A 13130-nucleotide genomic window follows, 5' to 3' on the forward strand; every position below is an offset into this window, starting at 1 on the left:
TTTAATATATTAATTTTAATTTTATTATGTATATTTATCTATAAAAAGATTATTTTATCCCATATATCTAAGAGTACTACCGAATTTAAATTAATCCCTAAAATCTCTCTAATTCTCTACATATCTATATTTTTTTTTAAAAAAAAAAAAATTTGCGCACAATGCGCTTACATTAAAAAAGAATGGAAAATCCCCACCAGACCCAGATGTGATTCGAACACATGACCTCCCAAGGCATAGGTACTAGGCTAAGAGCTTCACCACCTCTACATATCTATATATATATAATATAAAACAGCAACGATGGAACTGAGGTGTCACTTCCTCGTTTTTTACTGATAAAAAATATAATATAATATATAATATATTAATTTTTATTTTATTATTATATTTATCTATAAAAATATTATTTAAAGTAAATGTGTAAATCAAATAATAATATTTAATTTATATAACACATTTATGTCATTAATTGTAATTATTAGATTGTATTTTTATTAATATTTATATATTAAGATGAATCCGTGCATCGCACGGGTCAAAAACTAGTTATGTTTTAAACGTTAAGCCTATATTGGTGCTATTTTGAATGTTGACCCTAAATTGGTATTTCCTCAAAAACTTTATGCTGTTTTGGTATCTTATCCCAAACAATAAATATATATGTATGTTACTTTATTTTATTTTATTTTGCTCTTAGCTAATTAATTTAACAAAAATAATTCAGAAATATCTTTTGGGCTCTCATCCGGAAGACTCCCCTTTTTGATCTCTCTTCCAACTCAAATTACAGAGTTCCTGTTGGAAGAGATTCCTTCATCATCACAGTCCATTACTTTCTTCTATATTCTTCGTCAATTCACGATGGCTAAAGATATATCCACCGGCGCCTCCACGGACTTGGGAGAGTTTTCTGATACCTTTACCTGTTCAATTTGTCTGTAAGTTCTCTTCCTCTCCCGTGTAAATTACACCGTCTTCTCGTTTATTTATTTTCAAATTTTCCTAAAAATAACTCATTTTGTTTTCGGTTTGAGCTGATTTGCTATATATTCTGGCATTTTCTGTACCGTGTAAGCTATGCCGATGATTAATTTACTTTTTCTACTGTTGGAGTTTGTTACCTGTTTCAAACACACTTCTAAATAATTTTCATTAATGTAGCGGGATGAAAATGGATAGATGAACTGATAGGCAAGCAGATAGAGGATTGTTTTCTGTGGAAAATGTGCTCTAGAAACTTATTTCTAATAACTTAAGTACCGGATTTGGAATAATTTTTATTTTTAATTATAATGCTACTTCGTTATTTAAATTATTTGTGCTACGGGACGGCGATTAGACCAGCATTGTTATATGGTACGGAGTGTTGGGCAGTGAAACACGGCCGCATCCATAAGATGTCGGTGGCGGAGATGCGTATGTTGAGATGGATGTGTGGTCATACGAGAAAGGATCGGGTGAGTAATGAAATAATTAGGACAAAAGTAGGGGTCACATCTATTGAGAATAAAATGAGAGAAAACCGACTAAGGTGGTTTGGCCATGTGGGACGTAAAGCACTTGATGCGCCGGTTAGGAGAACCGAAGAGTGGCAAATGGATGTAGTGGTGAGGGGTAGGGGAAGACCTAAGCAAACTTGGAGGAGGGTGATCGAGAGTGATATGAGTTTACTGGGAATTGAGGAAAATATGGTAGTGGATAGGACGGAGTGGAGGGAGCGAATTTGTGTCGCTGACACGACTTGATTTCATGGTTTTATATGATGGTTCATGTTAGCCGACCCCGAATCATTTCGGGACTAAGGCTTTGTTGTTGTTGTTGTTGTTGTAATCAATTAGGATCTATTTTAGTTTGGATTATCTAAATTGAAGTTAGCCTTCTGTAGAAGTAAAAATATGATTGTTGATGACTTATTTAGGATGCATTCAAAATTATAACTTTTATAAGCATCTAAAAACTACTCTCATGGTTACTGCCCCAAAGTAAGGCATTTTCTGAGGGTTGGGATGGGTGCAATTTTGTCTAACAAATTAGCTTCTTTGAGCGATTCTTAAAGCTAGACTAGGGAAGCATAGCATGCACTTGATGATGCATATTAGAAATGATATGAAGTATGTACTACAGTACAAATAATTCAATTATTTTTTGCTGATGAATTGTATTGTAGAATTAACTAGTTGAATTATAAAAAAGAACTGAAATATAGAAGAATACAAATTAAGGTCAATGAATTCTTGTATTTGATGAACTATACTCTAGGATCTAGATTTGTACATATATACTTGCAATCTGTGCATGTTTCTTCATTTTAAAATAATTTCTGTCAAAAATAAAGATTGTATAAGTAATTTTTCTCTAGAGGATGCAAGAACTCAATTGGGTTACGTTAGTCATGTAGCAAAACCTATGTCATTTATATGAAATCAAGCGTTATTATTATAGCTGTTGCTATCATTAGGTTGGCAACTTATAAATGCAGCTACGGATATTGTGGGATGTGGATGATTTTTGGTCTTATTATGTTTTTTTTCAGCTGCCTTATGGCCTTTATTGTTATTTTCTTAATTAGGACACTGAAATTGATTTTTCATTTGGTTTCAGGGATCTTCTGTACAAACCCATAGTACTCCGTAAGGCATCATGTTGCTTGTGAAAGATGCTTACTTTGAGAAGTATCAAATCCTAAATTAATATTCTTTTTTTCTCTTTATCCTTTTTGGTTGTAGCTTGTGGTCATGTTTCCTGTTTCTGGTGCGTCCACAGATCAATGAATTCCACATGTGAGTCCTATTGTCCAATTTGCAGGCATCCATATTATCATTTTCCAACCATATCTTGGACCCTGCATTTTTTCCTCCTGAAGCTGTATCCTATTACCTATAGGAGAAGAGAAGAACAAATTCTAGGTAAGCTTCATATGTTAGAGTTTACCTTTCACCTAGTTCCATGGTATACAATATGCACGCTCCTATTTACTATGGTGGACTTGATTTGCTATAGGAGATTGAAGGTGAACTTATAACCTGATAAATGAAACAATACATGTGGCCTTTTTGCATGTTTAAATGTACAGCCTAAAAATGTCATAGAAAAGAATCTTAGTGGAAGAAACTTATCCAGAGGTTCCATTAGAGATACTTCTCTTTTGCTTATGGGAATAGTTTGGTGTTTGAAGAAGACATTCATAAAACTCCCCGAGATTGTTGAAATGAAATGTTTTTTGTATAGAATTTTGTTGTGCAGGTGAAATTACTTTTTTCATGAAATGGTTAATGTTTAATGACAATGCAACCTAGTACGTCAAGTGCTCTTTTGGTTCTTCTTTTTGTTGCTTCTTTTTGCTTTTTTACTTCAAACAATAGAATAGAAGTTAGGATTGAGAAACAACTATCTATAGCTATTTTGGAAGGAAAATCAGCTCACGTCTACTAACTACCAGCAACAGTAAACAGCTAATAACAGCACCAAACAGTAGACGATAACAGTTGAACCAAACAGGCACTAAGTAGGCATATTCCTATGTGGGCACATTGGGTTTCTCATTATAATTACCTTTCATTGATATTATGTATAATGAAGTCGCGACAATTACTGAACTGGTATTGAAATAACTTAAAACACACTTTCATTAGGAACAGCCTGGCTTTTAAGATAACATGAAAAGCAGGATTATATATTACTGGATGGAAAGAGACAAGACATCTCTGGTGGAACCAAGATATAGCTTGATTTTGCAAGCGAAGTCAATTGAAAGATTTAACCTTTGCAGAAAGTTGGTGTTCGCACTTCACATGACTGAAATGAAAATTGCCTTTCTAAGGGGTAAATGAATAAATTAGTAGATAGGGACAAAGAGATGTAGTAAATGTTTTCCGTTGAATTAGATTTTGAATTTTCTAGTATTAATGTGGCCACTCATTAATCTCATTTTATGTCTCTCATGTATTCTTTACTCAATTGGATCACAAGAAGAGGTCACAGTTAATACATCTCGTAAAGAATGCCTCCAACTTCCTTGATCCTGATTGTATAATCAACATACTCATATAATTTTGGAGGATGTACCCATCATTATTCTATCATTAATATTGCTGATCAGGATATTTTAACGTCACATTTTTACCTTCTCATGTTCTAGAGGAAGAAAAGAAAAGGGGCTTTTTCTCACCACAGTTTGATTCCAATGCACATGGATCACATGCCCATAAAGAACATGAGTTGAGCAATCATCTACATTCTTCATGCACTATTTCAAAGTCCAACTCATTCTCAAAGCCTTGCTCTACGGGGAACGAGGAGCCAAATGGAAGTGGCAAGGAGTTGTCAATGATAGATGTAGAGTGCACTTCATGCAAACAATTACTTTTCCATCCAGTTTTTCTTAATTGTGGTCATGGTAACATTTTATATTTGAAATAGCCCTCTGATTTACTATATGTAACATCATCAAATGTCTTGACAATGGTTCTTTTATTGTCTTCATCTTGTTTCAGGGTATTGTGACACTTGCATCTCATGTCCAGTTGATGAGATGCTTAAATGTCAAGTCTGTCAATCTCCGCATCCAGCTGGTTTGCCAAAAATCTGTTTGGAGCTTGATCATTTTTTGGAGGAACAATTCCCTAGAGATTATGCCTTGAGAAGGGAAGCTGTTCAGCTTAGACAAGTACATATCAAGAATGAGAACAACACTGGAAAGAGCACTAGCTGTATGTCTGCTCTTCTCTCCTAACTGCTTTAGTTTCCCTTTGATATTCCTGCTTTTCTCTGGGGTATATAAGGTAGCCCATTTTTCAGTTCCGTATTAAGAAAACACGGTTGTCCTTGGACAAGTAAATATTGCAAAATGAAACACGGGAGATTCATAACAGAGCACGTTTTCGAATATCTAACTTCTCTTCAAGTTCCCCAAAGGCATTAATTTCGTTTTTAGGTTCAGTCTAAATTATAAATAGCGCACTGATTCTTGGGGCATTATAACTTACACATTGGCTGCACCTGTTTCTACCACAGCTAGTAAAAAAGGTCTTCGTTTTTCTTCTGCGACGAATGAAGAATTTTCCCCTTCAGAGATTCATCCTAGATACGGCTGCGATTATTGTGGGGTAATATTCAGTCCTCCATTTTATGCAGTTCCATCATTTTATTGAAATGAGACATTCAGCACCGAATGCACTAAAAAACTTGGTTATTTGATGTAGACAACTAGCTACAATGGCTAGATTTTTTAACTTGGCAGTACTCATAGCTGTTTAGAAAGAGCAATAATGTCCATCTCTGTTGCTTTTGTCCAGAATATAACTAAAGTAAGAAAAGGTAGATGACCAGGAAGATCAGGATAATATCATATTACAATTACACTAAATTGATATGATGTAATAGAACTCTTTCATGTACAAGCAAATACAACCACATTCAGATCACTTGCTATTAAATTCCCTACATGTTCCCCTTCTTTCTGCCTGTGTGTCTTTATGCATTTGGGCATGTTTGCTAATGCTGCCTATTATTACAGAAGATGATATATGTGTTAATTTGGATTCATGGTAAGAACTGGATCTTTCTGAGTTTGTTCTTGGCTAAATGTATAAATAAGCCCTTGAGCTTTCAGGGTTTTAAGGATCGAGCCATTTCATCATTTATTTTTCCAGATTAAGCCCTTGAACTTTCATTGTTTTAAGGATTAAGTCCTTGGTTTTTAATTTTCAGACATATTGAGCCCCTCACTAACGGCTTAGTGAAGAGCTCAGTGTGTATGAAAATTAAAGATCTAAGGGTTTAATCAAGAAAAGTTATAAAGATCATGGGATTAAATATGATTTTTGCCTATAATAATAAAAAAACGAGCATGAATTGGAGAGCCTCATTTTAATATAGGTTAGCTAATATAAGATGCTTGTATATGATGCCATTTAGTATATGTGTTGTTTAAAGTCAGAAACACAATCATTTTCATAGATCTCTTACTTTTCATTTCAATTTCTTTAATTGTTAGACATATATCTTCGAATCTAGTGTTTGCTTCCAATCAATGTCGTTTCTTTATTCAGAGTGCTGTAGTAATGTATTTGTTTCAACAGATGTACCCTATAATTGGAGATAGATACAAATGCCAAGATTGCTTTGAGAGATCCGGTTTTGACCTTTGTGGAGACTGCTACAACACTGGCTCTAAGCGTCCTGGGAGATTTAATCAGCAGCATACAGCAGAACATAAGTTTGTTAAAATACATGCCAACCGCCTTTGCATTCCACCCGAACAATTAGATGATTTTCGCATTGTTATTACCAGTTATACTGGTCCTACAGATATACCAGAAACCGAATCCCAGGATTCTCCTACGTACACTAATGCCGATGAGAATGATGGAAGCAGTTAATTCCCTCCTGATACTGCAGATGATGAAAAAGGAAGTAGTTTGCTCCTGAGATCTGCACCAATAGTGCATTAGCTTAACGGGAAGCTTGACAATAAAGAAATCGCAGTTGAAGTAAGGACTATTACTCTTGATGAACTTATTCCAGACACGGAATCAGCGGTTGTTCTGAAAATTGATGTTCAGGACTAGGAATATCATGTGTTGTGAGGAGCGTCAAAGAAAGAAGGGTGAAGCCCCATACGTGATATACACGGTTACAGAAATTCGTGATTTTCTCCAAAGTGTGGGTTATAATCATTGCAGTCAGCATGGTACAGATGCTCACTACACAAAGGATTGATGTAGTAGAATGCTCAAGCCCTTATGTTCTTTAAAAAAAAAAAAAACTTACAGTGACACTGCTGATGTTGACTATGCCGCCGGTGAAAATGCTAATGGAAAACTGAAACAAAAGTAAATCATTCTCTGAATTCGCTGCAAATAGAGTTTATGTATTGGTTTTGATCCTAACAAAATCTTAACAATTTCCAGCTTTATGTTACTTATAATTTTTATTTGCATCAGAAATAAAGTTTTTTTTATGCACATCTCGTATACACTTTTCATAAGGTAATTTTTTACTTTCTTAAAAGAATTCTTTACCTTGATGTGGTAGAAGTAGCCTTGATATACCACTTTCCACGAATTGAAGCTGGCTTTGATACCACTTTGGTGTGGTAGACGTAGTGTTGATACATCACTTTAAGCGAATTGAAATTGACTGGGATACCATTTTGGTGTGGTAGAAGTAGTCTCGATACACTACTTTCGTGAATTGAGGTTGACTCTGATACCACTTATCACGTGAGGGATTTTCTCGACCGGCGCGGTACTTAGTCGCTTGTTATTAAAGTCAGCTAAGTAAGTCTATTGAGTTGTGGAAGTGATATTCTAAAGCACTTAGGACATTTGAGAGGACGGGGAGAAACAATAGATTGTAGTAAAAATATATAATGGTTGCAACAGATTATATAGCGTTGCAATAGACTAAACAACTCTCATGCAGATTGACCGTGCTATGGTGCTTAAGGTGGCGCATAAGCTTGGTTTGCGGTGCCCAAAAGTTTGGTTACCAGCTTGGACCAATATGACCAGACAACTGTGAGAACGGTACTTGTATTTGCTAAAGTTTTACCTTCATGTGTTTGTTGTTGTTGTGTATTGTAAAATAGTGCTCATGTCAGGTCCGAATTTTGTAGAAAAAACTTTAATTGATGAATAAAAAGATTGTTTAAATTTTGTTTCCCTTTATAGGTACAAGGTATGTCTCCGTTTTTTTCTTAATTACATGTGCTCTCAATGATTTGATTTAATTGATCCCTTTATCTTTTTTTTATTTTTTGTTGCATAAACTCTTGGCCCATATCGAAAATATTGATGGTCATTGTGACATTTTTCCTTCGTTCGGAAATTTGAGATTTTCTATAGCTTAACTGACATGATTTGAGATTTTCTATACCTTAATTGACGTGATTTGGGATTTGCGTCTTGTAATTATAAAAAGAGTGATGTTTTTGGGTAAATTACATTCATAGCCACTGAACTTTATCTATTTTAACATTGTGGTCATTGAACTTCAATTTTTAACGGCATGGTCACTAAACTTTACACATTTTAACATATCGGTGACCACTCAAACGCCTCAAAACAACCGTTGATGGTCTCAAAATAAAAAATTCAAAGAGTTAGTGATATTCTAAGGAACTTTAATTCTTGAAAATTTTCGTTTTGAGGTGGTTTAGGTGTTGTTTGGTTAGGAGAGAGTGAGAATTTTTAGAGAGAGAAAGCTCCAAAAAATATGATTTTGGAAAATAATAAATGTGGTTTCATGGTAATCATCGTTCTGAACAACTTTAATTCTTGGATATTTTCATTTTGAGGTCGTTAACGGTTATTTTGAGGAGTTAGGAAAAGTTCAGTGGCCACCGGTGTTAAAAAGTGTAAAGTTCAGTGGTTATACTGTTAAAAATTGAAGTTCAATGACCATAATGTTAAAATATTAAAGTTCTGTGGCCATGGGTGTAATTTACCCAATATTTTTTTTTCCTCCGTTGCAAAAATATCATTAACAATCCATGAATAATGATATTTTTAAATTTCCTTCTCTATAAATTTCATTTTTAAATTTCTGTTATTTCTTTAATTCTAAATTTTTCAAATTCAAATAATCCTCCCTCTCCCTCTTCTTCTTCTTCCTTGTGATCGTTAATCTTCAATATGCGCTTTTCAATAAGCCGTTAACTGCGATCGCGCGATAGGGAAAGACGTCAGCGACCATGATCGACTTCTCAAATCCTATTCAATTACTTGCTGAATCGCTGTTATTCTGTTTGAATTGCAACTTTCTGGTTTATTAGGGTTTCATTCCCGTCTTTCCTTGATTTGATTCCTTTTCATTTTCTAACCTAATTAACGGCTACACAGAATGAAAATACGTCAAAATTGATATGGATTTGGCTGCCATTTATTTCCCTGTCAAGAGTTTTCTGAGTGAACCATTACACTGACACTGGAGATGCCAGCTCATGGGTTTGAAGTTGGATTCTCCACTGTGAAAGCGGATAAGCCTATCCTTAACCCGAACATTTTGTAAAAAAATAATAATAATGAGTAGGCTGTCATTGAGACCAAGGGCAGTAGACATTAATAGGAAACTCTCAATTCTGAAGTCGTTGAAGGATTTTGAAGATGATGAAACTCCTACCTGTACCCGCAAACCTCAGCAGCATGTTCCTAGTAAGAGGAATGTAGAATCTGAAATAATACCCACACCAGAGTTTGTTGCTGTTGGTACTTACGAAAGGAATTATCCCCGCACTTTTGGTCAAGCTAACTCCTATTTACGAGCCAGGGGAGCTCGAGCTGGAGTTGGAGCTGCAGGAGAGTTTGTCGAGTATGATCTAGACAACGAGGACGAGGATTGGCTCAAAGAATTCAATAAGGAGAGAAAGAATCTTTTAGCTGAAAGGCTTGAAACTTTTCTTTTTAGGCTGGAATTGTTTGATCATAGAGCACGAGAAAGAGCTGGTGCGCTCATAATACCTCAAACTCCCCCTATCCCTGTAGTCTTAAAAATTGATGGTGCAATTGCGGCAATACAGCCTCAAGTTCAGTCATTCGTTTTCCAGTCTGTTTATACTTACTGGAAGGAGAAGCGTGAAAGATGGGGAAAGCCTATTCTGCGGCGGTTGCAGCCTCCTCCGCCAGCCACTGATACAGATCTAAAAAATGTCTTCAGGCCAAGGCCAAGGCCAGGGGAGAGAGGTATCTATACAAGAACAAGGATGATGCAAAGGAGGGAAAATCATAATAATGTGCAGAAATTTGAAAAGCTTCGTGAGGTTAGGCGAAACCTTGATGAAGCAAAGACGATTCTTGAAGCTGTGATTAAGCGAGAAGAAAAGAAAAGGGAAGTAATGGAGAATGAATTCGGCATCCAGAGGATGCAATTGATGAATTACAAGCATGAACTCCTCCAAGACAAAATGGAAATGGATCCTGTGGAGCCAGTCCTCCTGTTTACCAAACCTCTGGATCCTGAAAAGTTAGCAGGTGCAGGCATTATAGCTCCAGTACCAGTAGACTCATCATCTAATACTCAAAGATTTCGTGGAAAAATCGGTCGAGGTGGACGGATTATATTCGATAGGTTGAAACTGTGTCCGGATACAGATATAGATACGGAAACCGACATGGATATAGACACCGTAGAACATAAACTTCATAACATATCCTTGAATTAAATAAGTGGAAATGCTACTAAAGCGGAGCGTCCATGCAACACAGGATGGAGTGGAACCTTTTTCTTGCAAACTCCAATAGGTAACTCTTTTTAGTATATAACAATTAATACAATTATATGGTTTGGTTCTGATATGAATGGCCGGTCCGGTCCGGTGGTGGTCTGATCTGAAGTAGATTCAAATGATATTTATTTGTTGTAATAACTTGTGCAGGTATTATTGTAACAGTTTATCTTTTATCTCTTCCCTATTTCTATTTTGCGTGTATTGAAGGATATTTACTGTTTTATTGGCTTATAATTTCAATGTTGTTTTGTAAAAACAATGTTATAAGAACCAAGACACCAAAATAGATTTATAATTGGATCAAATGTCACTTGGTCGGATTGGATGATTCGAATTGGTTGGACCGGATGATATAATAAATAAATAAATAATATTTATATATAAAAACTTATATATATTGTTTGTAATAAAAAAATTTACTCAAATATAAATCCGGTTTGATACTCTGTCTGGTTCTCGATGGTTTTCACCTGGTTAGTGACAGATCAAATGAATCCTATGTGGAGACTAAAATCATCATAAAGCTTAGACAAATACGTTAACAGTAATTGAACTGGTGAAAACTATCGCTCCGGTTTTATAACATTTAGAAATATATGCATCTCTCTTGTTTTTCTTTCTTATTGCTTTTAATGATTTTGTGATAATTAAATTGTATATTTATCATTTGTATTGCTGTTTTTGTTTTTTTAAAGGCATTTGAGCTGTTTTCTCGTTGTTCTTTTTAATTAATTAGTTAAAAACTGTAACCCGCATCGGTAGTATATATTTGGGATAGTTACACAAATATTCCCCTTTCAATAAATAAATACAAGTTTCCACAACTTGTAAAATTAATTCTTATTTTGTCAGATCTTATATTTCCTTTATTTTAATCCAACTGTTTGACAAAAGCAAAATAAAAAACTGCTTATTTGATAATAGTATGAATTTCTTGTGTGTATTGATAAAAAAACAAAAACAATTTACATAACTGTAAAATAATATTCAAATTTGAATTATCATGTAATTTTCTCTATATATTTGAAGCATGGATTGTGTGGTTATAAATGTGTAGCTCCATTGGCAAGCATATTTAAGATCCATTGTGAACATTCGTGTTACCAATACTAGTCGAAAACCCGTGCGATGCACGGGGTATGAAAATTTTTATATAATTTAGATAAATAAATAAATTGACATATTTTTTTTTTGGTAAGAAAGGAAAGGAAAAAAACAAAACCAACAAAAAACCTACACCGGGATCAGTCTAGGAAGGCTGACTCCAATCCTATCCTCTAGGAGAGAAGGCAAAAGAAAAGAAGGAGGAACAGAGAGGGTAGAAACACCTAACATTCTCCCATGCCCAGCAGCTGCTAAGCGATCCGCCACGCGGTTTTGCTCCCTAAAAATATGGGAGAAATTAAGATACTCAAAGGCAGGACGAAGCCTTAAAATAGCTTTGATGAGATTCTGGCTCTTCAGACAAACAGTCTGGCTATCTGAAATCCTGTTAATAGCCTCCAGATTATCAGATTCCACCGAGAGCTTTTTAACACCCATGCGAATGGCGAGTTTAATACCTGAAAAGATACCCCAGAGCTCCGCAGAAAAGGAGGAGCCCGTCCCCAAGTTATGGGTAAACCCCGCCATCCAATTGCCACCAGCATCCCGAAGAACTCCTCCAGCAGCAATTCTGCCATTGCTAAGGCATGAGCCATCAGTATTCAACTTAGCAAACCCTTCTCTAGGCTTACTCCAGCCAACTAGCAGGATCTCTTTATCCGGGGAGGGGCGAACAAGGGAATCTCTTTCAAAGCTTTTAGTAATAACAAAGAGCTTCTTCGAGAAGAAAAACAGTAAATCATGAATAAGGACAGCCTTACCCGCAAATAATTCTTCATTCCTCCACTTCCAGATTTGGTGACAAGTAATAGCAAAGAGGATAGCACCGTGCTCCATGTTGGCCAGCAAGTTCCCCTTGGCTCCTTGAGAGAACCAGTCCCCTTCAGAAAAGGCCATGAAGGAAGGGAGGATGTGATGAGGGAGGATCCCTTCCCAGATCTTCTTACTATTTGGGCAATCCCTCAAGGCATGGCACAAGGTTTCCACATTGCCTCTGCATCTACTACAGGCATTAGACTCAGTCAAGTGCCTTCTGTGCCTATCCGCATTCGTAAGGAGCCTGTCTTTGATACCCAGCCAAAGGAAGCTCCTGATACGGTAAGGGATCTTGAGGGACCATATGGACTTCCAAATCTCCAAGGGAGGATCAGCCCTATTAGGGGTAAAAGCTTCATAGGCCGATTTACAAGAATAAGTACCATTATTCGTCAAGGCCCAGCAATGTCTATCCTTATCCTCCTCTTGATTGCTAATCTTCACTCCTCTAATGTTAAGAAGGGTCTCCAGACTAAAGAAAGAGTCGAACTTTGACCAGATCCAGTCTCCCTCCGAGTCCACCACATCAGCAATTTTCCAGGAAAGGAGATCAGCCGACGGAGGGGCATTACACACATCAATCAGCGGTTTATCACCAATCCAGGTGTCATACCAGAAGCTAATAGATCTACCATTACCCACCTCCAGGCCAATCCCCGTACAGAATTCAGCAAACACGGCACTGAGCCCTTTCTAGAGGAAGGAACAGCTAACAACCCTCTCCTTCGGGCCACCAAAGATTCTATCTTTCCGATACTTCCCGCACAAGAGACGGACCCAAAGGGAGGAGGGGCATTGCCACATTCTCCAAAGAAGTTTCATTAACAGGACTTTATTATTGTCCTTTGCCTGCCTAATACCAAGACCCCCCTGTTTTTAGGCTGGCAAGCTTCCTTCCACGGGACCAGGTGAACCTTTCTCCCATCTCCAGACTCACCCCACAGGAAACGCCGATTTATCTTATCCAGGTCACTAAGGA

General features: G+C 36.4%; 2 protein-coding genes across 3 annotated transcripts; both read left to right on the forward strand.

The window, feature by feature from the left end:
* Positions 1–719: 719 nt before the first annotated feature.
* LOC136230677 (E3 ubiquitin-protein ligase PRT1-like) lies at positions 720–6968 on the forward strand. 2 transcript variants are annotated; one of them, XM_066019831.1, is made up of 7 exons: positions 720–941; positions 2605–2633; positions 2730–2909; positions 4142–4399; positions 4497–4712; positions 5017–5108; positions 6084–6968. In XM_066019831.1, the coding sequence occupies exons 1-7, from the start codon at positions 865–867 to the stop codon at positions 6381–6383; spliced, it is 1152 nt and encodes a 383-aa protein (XP_065875903.1). In that variant the 5' UTR covers positions 720–864; the 3' UTR covers positions 6384–6968. The 2 variants fall into 2 exon arrangements, with proteins under 2 accessions (XP_065875903.1, XP_065875904.1); XM_066019832.1 differs by lacking the exon at positions 720–941 and having other exon boundaries at positions 2629–2675; positions 2809–2909.
* Positions 6969–9028: 2060 nt separating this feature from the next.
* Positions 9029–10165, forward strand: LOC136229731 (enhancer of polycomb-like protein 1). Its single transcript, XM_066018634.1, has one exon. The coding sequence runs from the start codon at positions 9029–9031 to the stop codon at positions 10163–10165; it is 1137 nt and encodes a 378-aa protein (XP_065874706.1).
* The last annotated feature ends 2965 nt before the right edge of the window (positions 10166–13130 follow it).

This window comes from Euphorbia lathyris, chromosome 5 (assembly GCF_963576675.1).
Source record: "Euphorbia lathyris chromosome 5, ddEupLath1.1, whole genome shotgun sequence".
In the NCBI taxonomy this organism is placed as follows: Eukaryota; Viridiplantae; Streptophyta; class Magnoliopsida; order Malpighiales; family Euphorbiaceae; genus Euphorbia; species Euphorbia lathyris.